This window comes from Loxodonta africana, chromosome 3 (genome assembly GCF_030014295.1).
Source record: "Loxodonta africana isolate mLoxAfr1 chromosome 3, mLoxAfr1.hap2, whole genome shotgun sequence".
NCBI lineage: Eukaryota > Metazoa > Chordata > Mammalia > Proboscidea > Elephantidae > Loxodonta > Loxodonta africana.
In genome coordinates this window covers 141,139,917-141,164,461 of record NC_087344.1, presented here as the reverse complement: position 1 = coordinate 141,164,461, position 24,545 = coordinate 141,139,917, and the positions used below count along the sequence as shown (strand labels likewise).

At 39.6% G+C, this 24,545-nt stretch overlaps 1 protein-coding gene across 2 annotated transcripts in view; it reads left to right on the top strand.

The window, feature by feature from the left end:
• RWDD3 (RWD domain containing 3) overlaps nucleotides 1-23,863 on the top strand; it is a 31,282-nt gene extending 7,419 nt beyond the window's left edge. The window contains exons 2-4 of one of the 2 annotated variants that reach the window (XM_003418441.4): nucleotides 18,366-18,853; nucleotides 20,699-20,814; nucleotides 20,913-23,863. In XM_003418441.4, the coding sequence (XP_003418489.1) occupies nucleotides 18,366-18,853; nucleotides 20,699-20,814; nucleotides 20,913-21,027 (719 nt within the window). In that variant the 3' untranslated portion in view covers nucleotides 21,028-23,863. Of the gene's footprint in view, nucleotides 1-18,365; nucleotides 18,854-20,698; nucleotides 20,815-20,912 lie in introns of those variants that run through there. The other variant, XM_023558392.2, reaches the window with a different exon arrangement.
• Nucleotides 23,864-24,545: the final 682 nt, after the last annotated feature.

The window sequence follows — 24,545 nt, the reverse complement described above, 5'->3', positions numbered from 1 at the left end:
TGAGGAACCTTTACATAGATCAAGAGGCAGTTGTTTGGATAGAACAAGGGGATACTGATTGGTTTAAAGTCAGGAAAGGTGTGCGCCAGGGTTGTATTCTTTCACCATACCTATTCAATTTGTATGCTGAGCAAATAGTCTGAGAAGGTGGACTATATGAAGAAGAACGGGGCATCAGGATTGGAGGAAGACTCGTTAACAATCTGCATTATGCAGATGACACAACCTTGCTTGCTGAAAGTGAAGAGGACTTGAAGCACTTACTAATGAAGATCAAAGACCACAGCCTTCAGTATGGATTTGTACCTCAACATAAAACAAAAATCCTTACAACCGGACCAATGAGCAACATGATAAACGGAGAAAAGACTGAAGTTGTCAAGGATTTCGTTTTACTTGGATCCAGAGTCAACAGCCATGGAAGCAGCAGTCAAATCGAAAAATGCATTGCATTGGGTAAATCTGCTGCAAAGGACCTCTTTAAAGTGTTGAAGAGCAAAGATGTCGCCTTGAAGACTAAGGTGCGCCTGACCCAATCCATGGTATTTTCAGTCGCATCATATGCATGTGAAAGCTGGACAATGAATAAGGAATACCGAATAAGAATCGATGGCTTTGAGTTGTGGTGTTGGCGAAGAATATTTGAATGTACCATGGACTGCCAGAAGAAGGAATAAATCTGTCTTGGAAGAAGTACAACCAGAATGCTCCTTGGAAGCAAGGATGGCGAGACTGTGTCTTACATACTTTGGACGTGTTGTCAGGAGGGATCAGTCCCTGGAGAAGGACATCATGCTTGGCAGAGCACAGGGTCAGTGGAAAAGAGGAAGACCCTCAACGAGGTGGATTGACACAGTGGTTGTAGCAATGGGCTCAAGCATAACAATTTTAAGGATGGCTCAGGACTGGGCAGTGTTTCGTTCTGTTGTGCGTAGGGACGCTATGAGTCGGAATCGACTCAACAGCGCCTAATAATAACAACAGTAAGTGCCCATTATATGTAGGAGTTGTGTTTCTGGAAATTTTACATTCCAAACTGGTAAAGCAGGAGATACATAAAACCCAACATCATGCATTGTTTGCACAGTAGCTACAGAATAAGGTTTCGTGTTCTTTGAACACTAGTTCTCTCACTGGATTGAGCCCTCTTGTGAAATGAATCATAACTGTTACACATTGTCTGGTCAACTCTTGTTTCTTGTTGGGTGCTGAGCTCACCTTTGTAAAACTGGTTCAGCCTTGAACTTCAATTCCGAAGGTTGGGATTGCTGCCTTTAGCTTCATTTATTTTTAGTTGTTTGTTTTGTAACCGTATTTTAGGCTTATATCTAAAAGTCCAGCTGAAACATACCAGCAAGCACTAGTGTAAGGGTACTTGCAGTGAGCTGCCTAGGAAGAGGAGGAAAGACAATCTAGTGCACATGAAGTATGGTGGGTGTTGGGATCTCCTGGTTGTTTTCTGCTGAAATCCTGCTTCGTTGTTGTTGTTCGGTATCGTTAGTCCTGCTTTAAGGATATATAAAATGGGGTGCGGGCGGGGGAGGAGAAAGGCAAGTATAGAGAAAATTAGGTGTATATGGTATGCACATTATTTTTTTGTTCTATTTATATTGTGCTTTAAGTGAAAATTTACAATTCAAGTCAGTTTCTCATAACAGAAACTTGTATACACATTATTATGTGACCCTAGTTGCTCTACCTTCAATGTGACAGCACACTCCTTCTCTCCACCCTGTTCCCGTGTCCATTCAACCAGCTTCTCTCCCCCTCTGCCTTCTCATCTCACCTCCATACAGGAGCTGCCCACATAGTCTCATGTGTCTACCTGAGCTAAGAAGCATACTCTTCACCAGTATCATTTTATGTCTTACAGTCCAGTCTAATCTTTGTCTGAAGAGTTGGCTTCAAGAATGGTTTTAGTTTTGGGTTAACAGAGAGTGCAGGGGTTCATGACCTCTGGGGTCCCTCCAGTCTCACTCAGACCGTTAAGTCTGGTCTTTTTGTTTGAATTGGATGTCTGCATCCCGCTTTTCTCCTGCACCGTCAGGGATTCTCTTTTGTGTTCTGTGTCAGGGCAGTCATTGGTGGTAGCTGGGCGCTATCTAGTTCTTCTGGTCTCAGGCTGATGGAATCTCTGATTTATGTGGCCCTTGCTGTCTCTTGGGCGTTGGTGTTCTTCATTCTCCTTTCTCCAGGTGGGTTGAGACCAACTGATGCATCTTAGATGGCCCGCTTCTAGTTTTTAAGACTCTAGACGCCACTCACCAAAGTAGGATGCAGAGCATTTTCTTAATACACTGTGTTATGCCATTTGACCTAAATGTCCTCAGAAACCATGGGTCACCATACCCCTGGCCCTGCTACTCTGTCTCTTGAAGTGTTTGGTTGTATTCAGGAAACTTCTTAGCTTTTGGATTAGTCCAGTTGCGCTGTCTTCCCCTGTATTGTGCATTGTCCTTCCCTTCACCTAAATAATTCTTGTCTGCTATCTAATTAGTGAATACACCTCTCTCCCCCTCCCTCCCCACCCTCGTAACCATCAAAGACTATTTTCTTCTGTGTTTAAACCTTTTCTTGAGTTCTCATCATAGTGGTCTCATTCAATATTTGTCCTTTGCAAATGATTTATTGATGGGCGCTATATAAATCTTGAAGAACCCATTCTCTTTATTTGCATTTTCTCTTCCAGGGTCTTTTGTCATAGGACAGCATTTCTTGAGCTTGTATTGTGTGTTGTAGGCTATGAAGTAGAGCGAAACCTTAAAAATAACTTGTAGTGTGAAATTGGGAGTTCAGTCTTTCTAGTCAGGATCATAGTTTCTTTCATGTATTTGTACGAATAAGTTTTGAAGCCTATTTCAGTTTGTGTTTCAGTTATGAAATTGATACACTTATTATGAGTCAGAGTGACTTATTAAAAAAAACCCTGTTAAATGTATATGTGAACATTAACTAGGAGGCAAGACCTACATCTTTTGATAGGGTCTTTAGCACAGATGAAAATGGTCTATTCTTAGAACTTATAAGCATTTTCGTTTCCTAGGACATTAGCTTGCTAGGATAGGGAGCCCTGGTGGTGTAGTGGTTAAGCATGCAGCTGCTAACCAAAAGCCTGGCGATTTGAACCCACCAGCTGCTCTAGAGGAGAAAGATGTGGCAGTCTGCTTCTGTAAAGATTACAGCCTTGGAAACCCTATGGGGGCAGTTCTACTCTGTTTTATAGGGTCATTATGAGTTGGAATCGACTGGATGGCAATGAGGTTTTGGCTTAGCTTTCTAGGGAATAGGTGTTATTGAGTACGATGGGTTTGTGAATTAAAGTTTATGACTGGAGTTTTTGGAGGTCAGGGTGGGGCAGAGATTAGCGTTAGAATTAGAGCCCAATCATTTTTCAGTTAATCCACTGTTTCTAAACTGTTAATAGTCTTACAGTAGATTGGGTCAACATTGTTTTGTTTTTTTATTTTAGGTGAAAATTTACAGCACAAATTAGTTTTTCATTCAAAAATTGTGTATACAAATTGTTTTGTGACATTAGTTGTGTTTTCTTTTTTAGGAAAAAAAAGAAAAGAAAGCAGAAATCAAACTGTTCATACAGGTGTTACATAGAAGTTCTAAGAGAAGGAGCCAGTTCAATGGCAAGTACAAATAAAGGTGGAAGGGTAGGATATATGCTTCTAGAGTTTGCTCTCGAGTCCATTCCGACTCATAGCAACCCTGTAGGACAGTAGAACTGCCCCATAGGGTTTCAAAGGAGCAACTGGTGGATTTGAACTGCAGATCTTTTGGTTAGTAGCCAGCTCTTAACCACTTTGCCACTAGGGCTCTGTTTGCTGACTTGGACCAGGAAATAATTGAGAGAGAAAAATGAAAATTGGTAAGGATTTGAGTGGCCAGCTCGATAGCCTTTCAAGACTTACATCTCAGGACTGCCTGTTTTGGTCTGTTAGTTCATTGTGCCGGGGAGGAACAGGTGGGCATTTATACTGCAGAGAGTGGAGAGCAATGCTGGCCGCAGGGTGCTCATCAGAGAGGATTCTTGCTGCAGTAGAAAAGGTTGCTTTGTAGCCACAGATGCTGTATTAGTTTCCTGTGGCTGCTGTAACAGATTAGCCCAGCTCTTAACCACTGTGCCACTACGAGTCCACCAAAAACTTAGTGACTTAAAACAGCACGCATTTATTCTCTTAAAATTCTGGAGGTCAGAATTCTGAAATGAGTTTCACTGAGCTGGAATCAAGGTGTCAGCAGGGCTGTGCTCCCTCTAGAGGCTCTTGGGAAGAATTCCTTTCCTTGCCTTTTCCAGCTTTCAGAGCTACATTACTTGCATTCCTGACTTGTGGTGCTTTCCTCCATCTTCAAAGCCAGCAGCGTAGCACCTTGCTTCAGTGGTTACATTGCCATCTTTTGCTGTGGTCAGAGCTCCCTCTGCTTCTCTTTTGTAACCCCATTTCTGATTAAAGCGATCGACTGCTAACCGAAAGATCAGTGGTTCGACACCACCAGCGGCTCCATAGGAGGGAGATGTGACAGTCTGCTTCTGTAAAGATTTACAGCCTGGGGAAAACCCTTTGAGGTCACTATGAGCCGGAATTGACTCAACAGCAGTGGGTTTTGGGTTGGTGTGATTATATTTGGAGTCCTCTCAGATAGTCCTGGATAATTTTCCCTTCTCAAGTCCTTCAGTTAATCACATCTGCGAATGTAATACAAAGTAATATTCACAGGAGGTTAGGACATGGATATCTTTGGGACCATTGTTTAGCCTACTGCAGGTACCAAGGACTTCTGTACCTGTGAGATTCATGCTTATAAGCTAGCTGGATAATTCTAAGAGATGTGTAATTGTAAAATTTAAAGTTTCTTATAACCCATTGTTTTTGGTCATTGTTTAAAAAAGGATATTAAGACAGAGAAAATAGTGGGTGTGGTTCAACCCTAATAATTCTGGGTATGAAAATGCCATAAAAGAAGTTCAAAGTACCATGGAAGTCATAAAGCAGGTTTTAGAAAGGTACCATCAAGTTTGGCAAAGATTCTGGTAGGTAGAAAGTGGAGAGTTAAGGTCCTTCTTGCCAAACAGATAACAGGAGCAAGGGCCTAGAGATGGGAAAACAGACTGTGTTCAAAGCACAATGTAAGTGTAAAGTGGGCTAGTTGAAGAAAAGAGTAAGGAGAAAAAGCTAGAATGGTAGGTGGCCTCTATGTTGTGGATGACATGAGATGTTGGATGGAGGAAATCATATTTTGTTTGCAGTGGGGAGTTGTTTTGAGCCTTCCATGGGCTCCATTGCTGGTACTGCATGGCCCAAGGCTTCAGGCATACAGAAACACTCTTTCTCAGGCAGGATATTCCTGAGGCTTCTAACTCATCACCTAGGAGCTGGCCAAGGGCCGGTCCTGAAGACAAGACTTTTAAAAAAATTTTTGGTATATGCATAGTTTGAGCAATCCAGCCTGCTCAGTTAATCTTTCCTGCACTGTGGCAATTAGTAGGTCACTGGTAAAGTTTAAGAAAGGAGCTTCAGGGAAAAGTGATGGTAGAAGCTGCGGTATAAGTAGTTTAAGGAAAAGACTGATACGTGGGCAAGTGGACGCAGGGTGTGAGAGTGGTATTTCAAGAAGACTGAGAATGAAAGGACAGAGAATGGTAATCTGTAGCTTGAGGGAATTAGTAGCATTAAGTTTTATTTTTTGGAACAAACCAAAAAACCAAAAACCAAACCGGTTGCCTTCAAGTTAATTCGGACTCATCGTGACCCTGTAGGACAGAGTAGAACTGCCCCATAGCGTTTCCAAAGAGCAGCTGGTAGATTTGAACTGCTGGCCTTTTGGTTAGCAGCTGAAATATTTTTGTGAGCAGAAGAGAAGGAAATAGTAGAGACGGAGGGATAGAAAGTGTAAGCACAGGAGAAATGATGATGATTGGAACAATGTCTTAGAGGTGGTAGGGTTCATTTCGGGAAGGGTGGAAGGACGTCTTCCTCAGAAGAAAGAAGAGAGAGGGAGCTAGTGAAAAATATGTGTATTACTGTTAAGAAACAAGTAGCTCCTAGGCAGCAGGGGCTACTGCAGCTGCTGGTTGGCTAGTATACTTCCATGGATTTGACTGGTTAGGGAGACAGTGAGCCCAGGTGGATTTAGAAAGTTTATTACTCACAACACAGCAGGCAGCCTGAGTTTCATGTTCGCATCAGCTTCCCTTGTCTCCCAAGTCCTTGAAGTGATGTGGAGGTGGCCCAAGTGGATACTGCACACTCAGGGTCTGTGTCTCAGCTGAGGAACCCTGAGCTAGGAAACCTCCAGTCTTATAAGGGAGCCCCTAGCAATACTGCCCATCCTTTGTCCTAGAGGAATAGGTTTTCGTTATCTTACTGATGAGGAAACAAATCTCCACTCTCACTATTGGAGACAACTTTGAAGGCTCCCTGTGTTACGCAAATATCCTTCAACAAAGCTGTCTGTGCCCTTTGCTCAGAAGATTCCTAAATGCCAGACCCATAGAGAATTATGACTCAGCTATGTGTGTGTGTGTATTTATAGGTATATACAATTAATTCTTGTTATTCGCAGTTTTTAGGTCTTATAAAGTCACTGCAAACACCAAATTAGTGAATACTGAACCATAAGGGAAACAAAGGGTTAGCTTGCCATGAGCCTCTTGGTGACAGCATTTTTTTTTTTTTATATATAATTTTTATTGTGCTTAAAGTGAAAGTTTACAAATCAAGTCAGTCTCTCACACAAAACCCCATATACACCTTGCTAAAAAAAAAAAAAAAAACCCAGTGCCGTCAAGTCGATTCTGACTCATAGCGACACCTTGCTACACACTCCGTATTACTCTCCCTCTAATGAGACAGCCCGCTCTCTCCCTCCACTCTTTCTTTTCGTGTCCATTTCGCCAGCTTCTAACCCCCTCCACACTCTCATCTCCCCTCCATGCAGGAGATGCCAGCATAGTCTCAAGTGTCCACCTGATCCAGGAAGCTCACTCCTCACTTGCATCCCTCTCCAACTCATTGTCCTGTCCAATCCATGTCTGAAAAGTTGGCTTAGGGAATGGTTCCTGTCCTGGGGCAACAGAAGATCTGGGGGCCGTGACCACCAGGGTCCTTACAGTCTCAGACCATTGTTGTTGTTGTTGGGTGCCGTTGAGTCGGTTCTGACTCATAGCGACCCTGTGCACAACAGAATGAAATACTGCCCGGTCCTGCGCCATCCTTACAGTCGTTGTTATGCTCAAGCTCATTGTTGCAGCCACTGTGTCAATCCACCTCGTTGAGGGTCTTCCTCTTTTCCGCTGACCCTGTACTCTGCCAACCATGATGTCCTTCTCCAGGGACCGATCCCTCCTGACAACATGTCCAAAGTATGTAAGACGCAGTCTCGCCATCCTTGCTTCTAAGGAGCATTCTGGCTGCACTTCCTCCAAGACAGATTTGTTTGTTCTTTTGGCAGTCCATGGTATATTCAATGTTCTTCGCCAACACCACAATTCAAAGGCGTCAACTCTCCTTTGGTCTTCCTTATTCATTGTCCAGCTTTCACATGCATATGATGTGATTGAAAAAACCATGGCTTGGGTCAGGCGCACCTTAGTCTTCAGGGTGACGTCTTTGCTCTTCGACACTTAGAAGAGGTCCTTTGCAGCAGATTTACCCAGTGCAAAGCGTCTTTTGATTTCTTGACTGCTGCTTCCATGGCTGTTGATTGTGGATCCAAGTAAAATGAAATCCTTGACAACTTCAGTCTTTTCTCCATTTATCATGATGTTTGCTCATTGGTCCACTTGTGAGGATTTCTGTTTTCTTTATGTTGAGGTGTAATCCATACTGAAGGCTGTGGTCTTTGATTTTCACTAGTAAGTGCTTCAAGTCCTCTTTACTTTCAGCAAGCAAGGTTGTGTCATCTGCATGATGCAGGTTGTTAATGAGTCTTCCTCCAATCCTGATGCCCCGTTCTTCTTCATATAGTCCAGGTTCTTGTATTATTTGTTCAGCATACAGATTAAATAGGTATGGTGAAAGAAAACAACCCTGACGCATACCTTTCCTTACTTTAAACTAATCAGTATCCCCTTGTTATGTCCGAAACAACTGCATCTTGATCTATGTAAAGGTTCCTCATAAGCACAGTTAAGTGGAGTCTGCATCCCACTGTTCTCCTGCTCCCTCAGGGGTTCTCTGTTGTGTCCCCTGTCAGGGCAGTCATCGGTTGTAGCCAGGTACCATCTAGTTCTTCTGGTCTCAGGATGATATAGTCTCTGGTTCATGTGGCCTTTCTGTCTTTTGGGCTCGTAATCACCTTGTGTCCTTGGTGTTCTTCATTCTCCTTTGATCCAGGTGGGTTGAGACCAATTGATGCATCTTAGATGGCTGCTTGCTAGCATTTAAGATGTCAGACGCCACTCTTCAAAGTGGGATGCAGAAGGTTTTCTTAATAGATTTTATTATGCCAGTTGACTTAGATGTCCTCTGAAACCGTGGTCCCCAGACCTCTGCCCCTGCTACACTGGCCTTCAAAGCATTCAGTTTATTCAGGAAACTGCTTTGCTTTTGGTTTAGTCCAGTTGTGCTGACCTCCCCTGTATTGTGTGCTGTCTTTCCCTTCACCCAGAGTGGTTCTTATCTACTGTCTAATTAGTGAATGCTGTTCTGCCACTCTTCCTCCCTCCCCCCCTCATAACCAGAAAAGAATGTTTTCTTCTCAGTTTAAACTATTTCTCAAGTTCTTATAATAGTGGTCTTATACAATATTAGTCCTTTTGCAACTGACTAATTTCACTCAGCATAATGCCTTCCAGGTTCCTCCATGTAATGAAGTGTTTCACAGATTCATCACTGTTCTGTATCGATGCCTAGTATTCCATTGTGTGAATATACCACAATTTATTTATCCACTCATCTGTTGATGGCCACCTTGGTTGCTTTCATCTTTTTGCTATTGTAACCAATGCTGCAATAAACATGGGTGTGCATATGTCTGTTCATATAAAGGCTCTTATTTCTCTAGGATATATTCAAGGAGAGGGATTGTTGGATCATATGGTAGTTCTATTTCTAGCTTTTTAAGGAAGCACCAAATCGATTTCTAAGGTGGTTGTACCATTTTACATTCCCACCAGTAGTGTAGAAGTGTTCCAGTCTCTCCACAACCTCTCCAACATTGATTATTTTCTGTTTTTTGGATTAATGCCAGCCTTGTTGGAATGAGATAGAATCTCATTGTAGTTTTGATTTGCATTTCTCTAATGGCTAATGATCATGAGCATTTCCTCATGTATCTGTTAGCTACCTGAATGTCTTCTTTAGTGAAGTGCCCGTTGATATCCTTTGCCCATTTTTTAATTGGGCTCTTTGTCTTTTTGTAGTTGAGTTTTTGCCGTATCATGTAGATTTTAGAGATAAGGTGCTGATCAGAAATGTCATAGCTAAAAACTTTTTCCCAGTCTGTAGGTAGTCTTTTTACTCTTTTGGTGAAGTCTTTGGATGAGCATAGGTGTTTGATTTTTAGGGGCTCCCAGTTGTCTAGTTTTTCTTTCTGCATTGTTAGTAATGTTTTGTATACTGTTTATGCCATGTATTAGGGCTCCTAACATTGTCCCTATTTTTCCTTCCATGATCTTTATCGTTTTAGATTTTTATGTTTAGGTCTTTGATCCATTTTGAGTTAGTTTTTGTGCATGGAGTGAGCTTTGGTTCTTGTTTCATTTTTTTGCAGATGGATATCCAGTCATGCCAGCACCATTTGTTAAAGAGACTGTTTTTTCCCCATTTAACTGTTTGGGACCTTTGTCAAATATCAACTGCTCATATGTGGATGGATTTATGTCTGGATTCTCAATTCTGTTCCCTTGGTCCATGTATCTGTTGTTGTACCAGTACCAGGCTGTTTAGACTACTGTGGTGGTATAATAGGCTCTAAAATCAGGTAAAGTAAGGCCTCCCACTTTGTTCATCTTCTTCAGTAATGCCTTATTTATCCTGGGCCTCTTTCCCTTCCATATGAAGTTGGTGATTTGTTTCTCCATCTCATTAAAGAATGTCCTTGGGATTTGGATCAGAATTACATTAAATGTATATAGATTGCTTTTGGTAGAATAGACATTTTCACAAGCAAGTTATGTTCTTCCACTTATGTAAGTCTCTTTTGGTTTCTTGCAGAAGTGTACTGTAGTTTTCTTTGTTTAAGTCTTTTATATCTCAGGTAAGATTTAATCCTAAGTATTTTATCTTCATGGGGGCTACTGTAAATGACATTCATTTGGTGATTTCCTCTTCGATGTTCTTTTTGTTGGTGTAGAGGAATCTAACTGATTTTTGGATGTTTATCTTGTATCCTGATACTCTACTGAACTCTTCTATTAGTTTCAGTAGTTTTCTTGAGGATTCCTTAGGGTTTTCTGTGTATAAGATCATGTCATCTGCAAATAGAGATGCTTTTACTTCTTCCTTGCCAATCTGGATGCCCTTTATTTCTTTATCTAGCCTAATTGCTGTGGCTAGGACTTCCGGCACAATGTTGAATAAGAGTGGTGATAAAGGGCATCCTTGTCTGGTTCCTGATCTCAGTGGGAATGCTTTCAGGCTCTCTCCATTTACGGTGGTGTTGGCTGTTGCCTTTGTATAAATGCCTTTTATTATGCTGAGGAATTTTCCTTCTATTCCTATTTTCTGAGAGTTTTTATCATGAATCAGTGATGAACTTTGTCAGATGCCTTTTCTGCATCAATTGATAAAATCATGTGATTCTTATCTTTTGTTTTACTTACGTGGTGGATTATATTAATTGTTTTTCTAATGTTGAACCATCCCTGCATGCCTGGTATGAATCCCACTTGGTCATGGTGAATTATTTTTTTGATATGTTGTTGAATTCTATTGGCTAGAATTTTGTTGAAGATTTTCGCATCTATATTCATGAGGGGTATAGGTGTATAATTTTCTTTTCTTGTGGTGTTTTTACCTGGTTTTGGTATCAGGGATGTGGTGGCTTCATGGAATGAGTTTGGTAGTATTCCGTACTTATCTATGCTCTGAAATTTACCTTTAGTAGCAGTGGTGTTAACTCTTCTCTGAAAGTTTGGTAGAACTCTGCAGTGAAGCCGTCCGGACCAGGGCTTTTTTTCTTGGGAGTTTTTGGATTACCTTTTCAATCTTTTCTTTTGTTATGGGTCTATTTAGTTGTTCTACCTCTGTTTGTGTTAGTTTAGGTACGTACTGTGATTCTATGAATTGATCCATTTCTTACAGGTTTTCAAGTTTGTTTGACTGCAGTTTTTCATAGTAATCTGATATGATTCTTTTAATTTCAGTTGGGTCTGTTGTAATATCGCTAATCTCATTTCTTATTTGGGTTATTTGCGTCCTCTCCTGTTTTCTTTTGTCAGTTTGGCCAGTGGTTTATCAATTTTGTTGATTTTTTTGAAAAAACCGGCTTTTGGTCTTGTTAATCCTTTCAATTGTTTTTCTGTTTCATTTAGTTCAGCTCTAATTTTTATTATTTGTTTTCCTTTGGTGTCTGTGGGTTTCTTTTGTTGCTCTCTTTCTGTTTGTTCAAATCGTAGGGATAATTCTTTAATTTTGGCCCTTTCTTCTTTTTGTATGTGTGCATTTACTGATATAAATTGGCCTCTGAGCACTGCTTTTGCTGTATCCCAAAGGTTCTCATAGGAAGTGTTTTCATTCGCATTGGATTCTCTGAATTTCTTTATTCTATCCTTAATTTTTTTTTTTTTATCCTTAATGTCTTCTAGAATCCAGTCTTTTTTGAGCAGGGTGTTATCCAGTTTCCAAGTGTTTGATATCTTCTCGCTGTTATTGATTTCCACTTTTATGGCCTTATGGTCAGAGAAGATACTTTGTAATATTTCAATGTTTTGGATTCTGCTAAGGCTTGCTTTATGACCTAATATGTGGTCTCTTCTAGAGAATGTTCCATTTGCACTAGAAAAGAAAGTATACTTGGTTGCTGTCGGGTGGAGGGTTCTGTGTATGTCTGTGAGGTCAAGTTGGTTGATTGTGGCATATGGATTCCGTGTCTTTATTGAGCTTCTTTCTGGATGTCCTGTCCTTCACCGAATGTGGTGTGTTGAAGTCTCCAGTATTATTGTGGAGCTGTCTATCTCACTTTTCAATGCTGATAGAGTTTGTTTTATGTATCTTGGAGCCCTGTCATTGGGTGCATAAATATTTATTATGGTTATATCTTCTTGGTGTATTGTCCCTTTAATCATTATGTAGTGTCCTTCCTTATCCTTTATGATGGATTTAACTTTAAAGTCTATTTTGTCAGAAATTAATATTGCCACTCCTGCTCTTTTTTGATTGTTGTTTGCTTGATATATTTCTTTCCATCCTTTGAGTTTTAGTTTGTGTCTCTAAGTCTAAGGTGTATCTCTTGTAGGCAGCATATAGACGGATCATGTTTTTTAATCCAATCTGCCACTCTCTGTCTCTTTATTGGTGCATTTAGTCCATTTACATTCAGCGTACTTATGGATAGGTATGAATTTAGTGCTATCATTTCTATGTCTTTTTTTGTGTGTTTTTGACAGTTTCTTTTTCCCACTTGATTTTATGTGTGGAGTAGATTTTCTTTATATATTGTCCTTTCCTCATATTTGTTGTTGATTTTGTTTCTGCTGAGTCTGTATTTTTCCCTTGTATTTTATTTTGATGAATAGGATAGTTTATCTCCTTTGTGGTTACCTTATTTTTTACCCCTATTTCTCTAAATTTAGAACTAACTTTTATTTTTTTGTATTGCCATGTCTTCGTCTCCATATGTATATGATTACATTTCTTAGACCCTCTTTATTATTTTAATGTTGTCTTCTTTTCTATAATCACATCGCTGTTTCCCTGTTTTGGGCTTTTTTTTTTTTTTTTTAATCTTGCTTAGTTTTTTGGGGTTTCCCTGTCTGGGTTTACGTCTGGTTGCTCTGCCCAGTGTTCTAGTCCTGGGTTGATACCTGATATTATTGATTTTCTAACCAAAGAAATCCGTTTAGTATTTCTTGTAGTTTTGGTTTGGTTTTTACGAATTCCCTAAACTTGTGTTTATCTGGAAATGTCTTAATTTCACCTTCATATTGAAGAGACAGTTTTGCTGTATATACGATTCTTGGCAGGCAATTTTTTTCCTTTAATGTTTTTTTTAAATATGTCATTGCATGCCCTTCTTGCCTGCATGGTTTCTGCCGAGTAATCTGAGCTTATTCTTATTGGCTCTCCTTTGTAGGTGACTTTTCGTTTATTCCTCGCTGCTCTTATAATTCTGTCTTTATCTTTGGTTTTGGCAAGTTTGGGTATAATATGTCTTGGTGACTTTCTTTTAACATCTACCTGATGTGGAGTTCGATGAGCATCTTGGGTAGATATCTTCTCATCTTTCACAATATCAGGGAAGTTTTCTACCAACAAATCTTCAACAATTTTCTCTGTACTTTCTGTTATCCCTCCCTGTTCTGGTACTCCAATCACTCATAAGTTATTTCTCTTGATAGAGTCCCCCATGATTCTTAAGGTTTCTTCATTTTTTTAAATTCTTTTATCCGATTTTTCTTCAAACATATTAGTGCCAAGTGATTTATCTTCGAGTTCAGAAATTCTAGCTTCTTCTTGCTCAATTCTGCTCCTGTGACTTTCTATTGAGTTGTCTAATTCTGTAATTTTATTGTTAATCTTCTGAATTTCTGATTGCTGTCTATGGATTTTTCCAGCTTATTAAACTTTTCATTATGTTCCTGAATAATCTTTCTAATTCCTTCAGTTGCTTTATCTATGTGTTCCTTGGCTTGTTCTGCGTATTGCCTCATTTCCTTCCTGATGTCTGGAAGGGTTCTGTATATTAAACTTTTTTATTCTGCATCTGGTAATTCCAGGAATGCACTTTTGTCTAGAATTTCCCTGGATTCTTCGCTTTGAGAGCCTGTTGAGGTGTTCATGGTTTGTTTCTTTATGTGACTTGATATTGACTGTTGTCTCTGAGCCATCTGTAAGTTATTGTATTAGTTTATGCTTGCTTACTGTGTCATAGCTGCTTGCCCTGTTTTGTTTTAGTATACCCCTATGGGTTGCTTGAATGAGCTAGCTTGATTATTTTAGCATTTGGAGCTCTGCTGTCCTGTCCTCAGCTGGCTAGAGCTGTTATCAGGTATAGCAGTCTAGGAATCCATTCAGTTCTCTTGTATGAATTCAGCTCAGGTTTCCAGGTAGCTGATCAAGTGTGTGGTACAGGCTCTGTCCTACAGTCTTAGAGGGGCAGGGGTGATTGGCGTATATACCAGTATTTGATTGCAGCAAAGGGTCACGCTCTGAACAGGGCAGGGGGCTGAGAGCTGACCCCCAAGTGTCTCTGAGGAAAATGCGTCTCTGTTCCCTAGAACGTGCTCATGGGTGGGTTCTACAGAGGGACCATGGGCACCCAAAGTTTTTGGTTTTAAGGACTAAGAGGTACTAGTTATCTTTGGACCCCTGTTGTGGGTGGCTTGGTGACCTGAGTAGAGCTACCAGTCCTTAGGGGTGGCAACATTTTTATCAGCTCTTCAATACATAACCTTGTTTTATGTGTATTTCTGTTTAAGGACACGTCATTTAATACGTAGTTTTGGTTCATTAACATTGAACTCATGGCCAACGGCACTATAACTCATGCCTGAACAAAGCTTGTCTAACATACCTGTATTCTTTGTAAGGCACGTCACAGCCTTCTTGTGCTTAGGAATACTAGACAGCACTTCAGAATTATGCTTGGGGGGTGTTTTGAACAGCAACATCACCAGCAAAAAGCACAAACATACACTATATAGACCACGAAAAGGCCACTTGTTTATAGTATGAGAGCTGAAACAAGAATCCAGAGCATTGTCTTGTTTGACCTCAGCTGGGTATGTACACATTGGGCGACTCAAAATTTTTACTGCTCTATGCATGTTTGCAAATGACTGGGAAAACACTGAGCGTATTGATTTTGGGGTTATAATATTAGTGAGTAGGCAAATTTGTGAATATGGCATCTGCAGATAATGAGGATCGGCTTAGTGTGTATATTTATAAAGAGATTTTATGGTGTAGAAAGAGCAGTTGAGGCAGATTACTTGGAATATATCCACCCTTTCATGTTATAACACTTTGGATTGTGTCAATATGGCAGGATCTCTGTCTTACCCAGGTGATGCAGTGGTTAAGTGCTACAGCTCCTAACCAAAAAGTCAGTAGTTCAGATCCACCAGGTGTTCCTTGAAAACTCTATGGGGCAGTTCTCCTCTGTCCTGTAGAGTCGCTATGAGTTGGAATCAATTCGACAGCAGTGGGTTTGGTTTTTGGTTTGGGTATCTTACCCATTGCCTTTCCTCGGAGCCTAGTACAGTGCTTTGGGCCTGGTAGGTGCTCAGTGAATGTTTACTGATTGACAGCCTTTAAAAATTATAACCCCCCTTTGAGAACTCCCTAGATGACTTATGGAGAGTTTATTCAGCCCAATGATCATATGTTATCTGCAGATTTATTTATAGCGTCCGTTTCATGTAACAAAAGATACTAATCTCATGAGTATATTTTGATAAAATATTTAAAAGTGTAAGTAAGTGTGCAGAAGAAGGGTTTTGAGAAACTAATGACAGACTGTAGAGAAACGTACTATGTTAGGTTTGGAAGATTTTTCTTTATACAGTACACATTTTACTTATATAATGCAAATTTACATTATATCATTTTAATATGGCATTTATAATAGCAGTCGCCTGTGTTTCAGGGCAGTGTGCTAAAATAGTAGTGCTTTGCAGTTGGTACTGCAGATTCCATTAAGGAAAAACTCTTGTGTAACAGATGTGTTTTGTCCTGTAGGACTCAATGGCTGTAACCGCGGCTTTTACATAAATGGAATCAGATGGCTAGGAAGCAGCGTTAATGTTCTGTTAGGTTCTTTAAAATGGGGATGAATTCAGGTTTCAGTTGTTGAAGCTGTTGAGCAGCAATTCAGGTATGAAAACGGGAAAGATTTGACTACCTCTCTTGTGAAGAAGAATAGAACAAGGGCATGTCGAGAAAGAAGTAGGGATAGAGAGAGGCAAGTTAGCTTCAAAGAGATTCATGTACACCCAGGTCTGTTCTACACTGCTGTTCTGATATGTGTGCTTCCGCCCCCTGCAAAATGAATCAGCCTGACGTTTTATCAACTTTTTGAAAAGTGGGGTGAAATGGTGTGGAACCCATAAGAGGGGTGAAGCCAAGCAAATCTGAGAGAGCAGAGTATTTCATCTCATATCCTGTGTGTGCCTCCCCCGCCTTATGGAGCCAGCAGAGGCAGAATTGATGTCCACTCATTTTTAGTGTATCTTGCAACGTTCAGGTTACATTGATGTTACAGGCAGTGCCTGGATGATGAATGAGCTCTGTTCCTAAATCTGTCTTTAAGCTGAATTTGTACTTAAATTGGAACAGTTAGGTATGGTTCGTATCTAATGTCAGTCAAATATTTGTCTTAGTATATAGCATATAGTGTACTTTTCTATGCATAAAAAACATGGGTGAAATACTTCCAGATACACTAAAACATCTTTAACATAACAATACAGTAAAAATAATAGTGTTTTGATGTGTGTTGCAAAGTAGCGCCTGTTTGTTATTATGAACCATTGTATGTACCTTGAATTTTTAATATAATAGGCTTTACAGGGGTTGGTTTGTAACTACAGGTAAGCCGGACATTCGTAACCTGGGGGCTGCCTATAATAGATTTGAAGTAATAAAAAAGCTCACCAAGGCAATTGCTGCCCCATACGCAGTCATCAGTTTCTCTTCAACCCTCCAGTCACGTGGGATTCCAGTGTTTGCCTGACTTGGACTTGGCACAAAATGACTTTGATTGGATTTAGTGGGTAGTTTGTTCAGTGATTGCTGGGTTGCTTCTTTGATAGTTCATAAGAGTTATTAGGGCTTCCCAGAATTATCAGCTAGGTCCAGGTAGAAAAAAAACTGTGGGATAAAAAACCTTATTGGTAATTCTTAATAACGGTGAGGTAATGTTGTTGTTGTTAGGTGCCATCGAGTTGGTTCTGACTGACAGCGACCCTATGTACCACAGAACAAAACCTTGCCCAGGCCTGTGCCATGCTCACAGTCATTGTTATGCTTGAGTCCGTTGTTGCAGCCACTGTGTCAGTCCATCTTGTCGAGGGTTGTCTTCTTTTCCACTGACCCTCTACCAAGCATGATGTCCTTTTCCAGGCACTGAGCCCTCCTGACAGCATGTCCAAAGTATGTAGGATGCTGTCTCGCCCTCCTTGCTTCTAAGGAGCATTCTGGTTGTACTTCTTCCAAGACAGACTTGTTCGTTCTTTTGGCAGTGCATGGTATATTCAGTATCCTTGGCCAATACCACAATTCAAAGGTGTCAGCTCTTCTTCGGTCTTTCTTATTTATTGTCCAGCTTTCACATGCATGTGATGCGATTGAAAATACCATGACTTGGGTCAGGCACACCTTAGTCTTCAACGTGACATCTTTGCTTGTCAACACTTTAAAGAGGTCCTTTGCAGTAGATTTACCCAATGCAATGTGTCTTTTGATTTCTTCACTGCTGCTTCCATGGGTGTTGATTATGGATCCAAGTAAAACGAAATCCTTGACAACTTCAGTCTTTTCTCTGTTTATCATGATGTTTGCTCATTGGTCCAGTTGTGAGGGTCTTTGTTTTTGTTATGTTAGGGTTTAATCCATACTGAAGGCTGTGGTCTTTGCTTCTCATTAGTAAGTGCTTCAAGTCCTCTTCACTTTCAGCAAGCAAGGCTGTGTCATCTGCATAATGCAGGTTGTTAATGAGTCTTCCTCCAACCCTGATACCCTATTCTTCTTGTAGTCCAGCTTCTCGGATTATTTGCTCAGCATACAGATTGAATAAGTATGGTGAAAGGATACAATCCTGACATGTCTGTCAGTTTGTTGTACCGTGAGGGCTTGTGTGTTGCTATGATGCTGGAAGCTGTGCCACTGGTATTCAGATGCCAGTAGGGTCACTCATGGTGGACAGGTTTCATCTGAGCTTCCAGACTAAGACAGACTAGGAAGAAGGACCTAGCAGTCTACTTCTGAAAAGAATTAGCCAGTGAAAACTTAATGAGGTAATAGCAAATGTAAATGCCAGTTTAGTCCAGGGTGTTGGTGTGCATGAACCCATATGTATGGTTGAAGGAAATAATTGCAAAATCATGGCTTTCTTAGCATTTTGTGTTTCTGTACAAAATGACTCAAAGTTTCCACATGAGACATAAATTGACATTTGAAACAAAAATTTTATCGTTAGTATTCCGTTCAAATTGAATTATGTACAGCTAATGATTATTTTTGGATGCCTTCCAGAGACAGATGGCACCGTGTTCAGAATTTACACGAAAGCGGAAGGACTTACGGATGTGGATATACCCTTTGAACTGGTGTTTCATTTACCTGTCACTTATCCTTTGTGTCTGCCTGGTGTCTCGGTGAACTCTGAACGCCTGACCAGGGCCCAGTGTGTGACTGTGAAAGAGAAATTACTTGAGCAAGCAGAGAACCTCTTGTCGGAACCCATGGTTCATGAGCTTGTTCTCTGGGTTCAGCAGAATCTCAAACACATCCTCAACCAACCAGAAACTGGAAGTGGCAGTGAAAAGTGCACTTTTCCACCAAGCCTAAATGTGGACGATGGACTGTGGGTAACTCTTCTGCATTTGGATCACATGAGAGCAAAGACTAAATATGTCAAAACTGTGGAGAAGTGGGCTTCAGATTTAAGGCTGACTGGAAGACTGATGTTCATGGGTAAAATAATTCTGATTTTACTACAAGGAGACAGAAACAACATCAAGGTGCTAAAAAGTTGAATATGAATTTTACTATTTTCTGCTTAAAGTGGTATATTTGTGAGTGTGTTTTATAATGGTGGGGCAGATTAATCATTTAAGATGTTTCTGCTTTCACTATTTCCATGTTTCTTTTTTTCTTAAGAATGTCTTTATTAACTCCTAATTGCAACTACAAACTTGCAAAGCTTGAAGAATAAGATTATATTTTTAAAATCATGCCGTTTTATGAAAGTGACAGATTATTTAAAAAAAAAAATCCCTGTGATAATAAACATGAGTGTTGTTTCTGTAATTAGCTGTAAACCTCAACTTTATAAATGTGCACTAAAAGTTAGTGCATGTTAATACTTCTTTCTGCAGTTAGACATGGCAAGGGTATATTTGTGGGTAGTCTATAAAAAATTTCACACTGTGGCAGTTAAAAATACATTCTGACATTTTAATTTAATATCTATAATCCCTAGAAAGAAAAGCTTGTCCCTTATAACCAAGATTTAGTGTTAATAGAAATAGAATCATTAGGGCTGGCAGCTTGTCACCACCTACCTGACTTTCGCTTTCCAGCTGACTTGTCCCGGCAGCTGCTTTCAAAATCATCTTCTTCAGGTTTTTCAAGTTCTTGTTCTCAACTCATCTAAGCTGTTTTAAGTAGAACCAGATGAGGAAAACTGCTTATTATATTTTAGATCTTGGAAGAGCTACAAATCACAATAGAGTTTACACTTTTAGACAGGTTGGGTCAGGAATAATTACAACTGAATTTGTTTAAAACAGATTTCGCTTGTACAAGCTATAATTTTACAGATTTGTAGAATAATGACCTGCATTTTTCATGATGGACTCTTTCCACAAAACTGGTTTAATATTTGATTAATCTGATCAGGGCTAGGTTGCCACATATAGGTACAACAAATAATTCAAATTTAATGTATATTCTGGGTTGGGGCCTGACAAATGAACCATGTATTTTAAGATTATTTATAGTGTATCTATAAAATCTGATCCTTTTGGGTAAAATACTGACTGGAAAAATGAATACAGATTAATTTCCTTGCTCATATGTCCGCAAAAGGCTCAGATTTTTCTTTAAGCCAACTCAGGCATATTAGGCTAAATGCAGCTGTTTTGCAGATGTTGCTACCCAGATTGGATCAATTAATTAACAACTATTTATTCATATGACTTGAACCTTTTGCTGTAATTTAGAAATTATACTTTTCCTAAGAGGTTTTTTTTTAATATCTCTAAAGTGGCATACAAATGTAAATATCTTACATTTGTATAAAGTTGTACACTAAGAATGAGAATGTACTGGTACGTATTACTAGACACCATCAATCTGAAGTGATAAGTGCAGTATGCCTGTTAACTTCATTCAGGTGCTCGTTAGTAATAATAACGGTAGGTATACTATTAAGTGCGCCCTAGCACTATATGCCAGGCACTGCTCTAGGTGCTTTGCATGTATTAACTCATTTAATCATCACAACTCCCCCATGAGGTAGACACTGTCAGGATTCTTGTTTTATGGAGGAAGTAACTGAGGCACAGAGGGTTTAAGTAGCCAGCCCAGAGTCAGAGTGGTGGTCCAGTCCAGATTCATGAGTCAGAATCGATTTGAAGGCAGCTGGTTAGGTTTTTGGCTAGTCTGATTACCTCACACTTTCCTCGTGCATTCACCGGAACTTGAAGCTGCCAAGTATGTAAAAACGGCACGTAACTCTTACTGCTTGATTCAGTAAAGGGAGTTTTCTTCGTGCATGAAAATAAGCCTGCAGGTTTATGGCTGCTTTAAAACTTTGAGACTCAGAGTAAAATATGTATTTAATGTACTGCTTTATCATTTAGGAGTACCTGATTCTTCAGAAGACGTCCAAAGTAGATGTGGACTCAAGTGGAAAGAAATGCAAGGAGAAAATGATTAGTGTCCTGTTTGAAACAAAAGTACAGACAGAACACAAAAGGTATAATTTAGTACTATTGCAGACAGAAAAGCAACTGAATCGATAATTACACTCTGACAAATCTAGGCATATCCACGAATTTCTCTTGTATAATGCAGGTTCCCGGCATTTGAAGTCAAGGAGTATTCATCGTTGGATGAGTTACAAAAAGAATTTGAAACTGCAGGACTTAAGAAGCTATTCTCCGAATTTGTACTTGGGCTGGTGAAATGAAGTGGAAGATGGGAATCTTTTAGTAATGCAGCAGTGTTTTTGTTTTGTTACTTTTTGTTGTTTTTTGTGTTGGATTTTGAGAGTAGCTAATTGAAATACATGGGAGCAATTTTGAAGTTTCTGTGAAGCAAAATGATAGACACCATCCTCACTTCAGGAATAAAAACCAATTCTGTATTTTTTTTTTAAACTGATTTTTATTTTTTTAACTTTAGATGAAGGTTTACAGAGCAAACTAGCTTCTCATTAAGTAATTAGTATGCATGTTGTTTTGTGACATTGGTCCCAACCCCACCACATGTCAACACTCTTCTTGACCTTGGGTTGCCTATTACCAGCTTTCCTGTCCCCTCCTGCCTTCTCATTCTTGTCCCTGGGCTGGTGTGCCCATTTAGTCTTGTTTTGTTTTACAGGCCTGTCTAATCTTTAACTGAAGGGTAAAGCTCAGGAGTGACTTCATTACTGAGCTATAAGGATGTCCGGGGGCCATACTCTCAGGGTTTCTCTAGTCTTTGTCAGACTGGTAAGTCTGGTGTTTTTTTTTTTTAATGAGTTAGAATTTTGTTCTACATTTTTCTCCAACTCTGTCTGGGACCCTCTATTGTGATTCCTGTCAGAGCAGTAGGTGGTGGTACCTGGGCACCATTCAGTTTTGTGGACTCACTCTGGTGGAGGCTGTAGCACTTGTGGTCTGTTAGTCATTTGGACTAATCTTTCCCTTGTGTCTTTGGTTTTCTTTATTCTCCCTTGCTCCAATCGGGGTGAGACCAGTGCAGTATCTTAGATGGCTACTTAAAAACTTCTAAGACCCCAGAAGTTGCTGACCCAAGAAGAATGTAGAACATTTTCTTTATATTATGACAGTGGAGCTAGATGTTCCCCAAGGCCATGGTCCCCATAGCCCTCAGCCCAATAATTAGGTCCCTCAGGGAGTTTGGATGTGTCTATGGAACTTCCGTGACCTTGCCCTGGACAAGTTATGCTGAAAGCCAATTGTTTTATGGAAAAATAAAGATTCAAAAAAAAAACCCTGTATGCTAATTTTTGCTGGGAAAAGCTAGGCCCAGCTTATCTGAAAGACAAATATAAAATGATTGTAAGTGAGCCTTTTGTTTTTATATACAGGATTTATTTGGGACTATGTAATTTTCTGGCTGATTTTCTTGTAATTAAATCATTTTGTAAATGAGATTTGTTTTCATGTGTACTTAAAAAAACATTTTTAGCATTTGATCGTAATTTTTTTCTTACTCAGCTTATTATATCTAATGATTTAAGTTGAATGTTAAGAAAAATACTACAGTGATTTCAGTGTGGGGTTGTATAAATTGTTATTTTGTTTAAATACAAACCAATGAAGTTGTATAGAACTGGATTTACAATTGCTTCTTTGGGGGTCCCAGAGTAGCATGGGACTAGCTATCTACAGGACTAGAGAGTCAATTGAAATCAATCCTTTTTTGAAAAATTCACCTGCTGGTTTTACAGGGAGAGAAATGTTTCATACAAGATGAACTTGGTCTGTTGGATAGATGAAATTATACAGAGATACTAGTTTTTATTTCTTATGAACTCTGTAAAAGCATGAGAATCTTAAAATATATATTTTATGACTTAAAGAGAAAAGCCATAATATAAAAGCTTGTGTTAAAGTTTATAACAAAAACGTAAGCAGGCATTTGTGTCTGAGAAAGGATATTTGTGTGCATGAGGTCGTTTGGGCTTCTGAAATAAGGGGCCAAGTGATGGAAGAAAGGCCAAGTGAACCGTTCTTACTGCAATCTATAAAGCCCACTGATGTCATCATAAAATTACAACGAAAGAGCTAAGTGAGGAAAACTTTGTGGCATGTTGGGTAGCATTTCCTGACAGTGCTGCTCTGTGACCATGGCATTTCAATCTGATGTCTTATTTTCAGACACCATTATAATTAAATTATACTTGCCCAGAGTCACCTCAGAAGACAGGCCTGGGAACCTGCTTCCGAAAGGTCACAGCCTTGAAAATCCTATGGAGCAGAGTTTACTCTGACACATATGAGGCTGCCACGAGTCAGAATTGACTGGCTGGTGACTAAGAACAACAACATTGATCATATTATGGGGCTCTGTTAATGAGAGGGGGATTTTTCAAATTTATTTGATCTCCTTCCTGAATGTTTATGATTTTTCCTGGAGAACCGGTAAGTGTATTTTGATTGTTCTTTGGGAAGAGTGTACATGGCAAAGGGAAGCTACCCCACTGGCAGGCAAAACAGAAAACAGGCTTGAAAGCTTTGGGATGGTCACTATTACCCCTTCATTTGATTTAAGGTAGTTTTAATGAAAATTAAAGTAGTGAAAAAAAGAGTAAGTTTGAAAATATTGACCATGTGGTTGGGACTGGTTGAGAGCAATCCAAAATAACATTAAAAATTATCACCATCAAGTCTTTAGCAGTAACCATAGCAGGAGGTTGGGTCTGAATTTTATCACAGCAGAACCTCTAGTCCGCTTTATTCTACCTTGGCTCTTTTCTGCTAAAGTGTCTTCCCACTCCATCTTTTGTGATACTTCTTCAAACTTTCATCTTCAAATTTGACTTTTTACCCCTAAACAAGAGCTAGAATCAGACCAAATTGGTAACGACTTTCTCCAACTTAATCGTGTTATATTTCCATCTGCTGAAATGTAAAAACAGTGTTGGTTTTGGTTACTGTCTTGCAGGTTTACATTTAAGCCTTTCACAAATATATACATATCAGGATGCAAAACTAAACCTTGACAGTGTTATACATAGATTAAATTTGACCTCTGAATAAAAGAAAATTTTATGTACCAAAAAGCTGTAAGAGTCTTTATTGGTATTTCTTTCATTTTAGTGTTAGAAGAAGAGAATCTTAATTATTTTCATTGATGTTTTTGCCTCAAACTCTTCTGCCATTCTTCTTTCAGCTTGAGGAACTTAAGAAAAAATTATTAGGATTTTTGCTTCAGTAATGAAATGGCATACCAGCTTCCCAAGGAAGAAAGTGAAAGGTGAAATATGAAAAACATCCTCTTAAATGTATCCAGAGTCAAGAAGATAGTGAGAACTGCTGAACTAAACCTGAGAGGGAAGAAGAATCCAGAGAGGTGAGCACAGCACTTGGGGCTATTTTTGCCCATAGCACATTTGCCAATCTGAAAGAAGTAGCTGAAAGGCTGAGTTAATTTATGGCAGCTTGAAGGTCTAGGGAGAAAAATTGTCATCTGGGGGAGTGGAGAAGGTGGGGGAGTGGAGTAGGTGGGGCCAAGAGCTGGGACACTGTAGGAGTAAGGGTGAATAGGAGATAAACCAGTCATCCCTGACCACAAACCAACTTTGAGTTATAGAACCAAAAAATTTTAAACCTTGAACTTGATTCTGATGCTCCCAGGCCCTGCAGATCTTTAGAGGAAGATAACATCATCCTAGGTTTCATATCTAAATAATTTTAAAATTTAATATCCAGCAAAAAAAAAAAAAAAAACCCAGCAAACCAAACCTGTTGCCGTAGA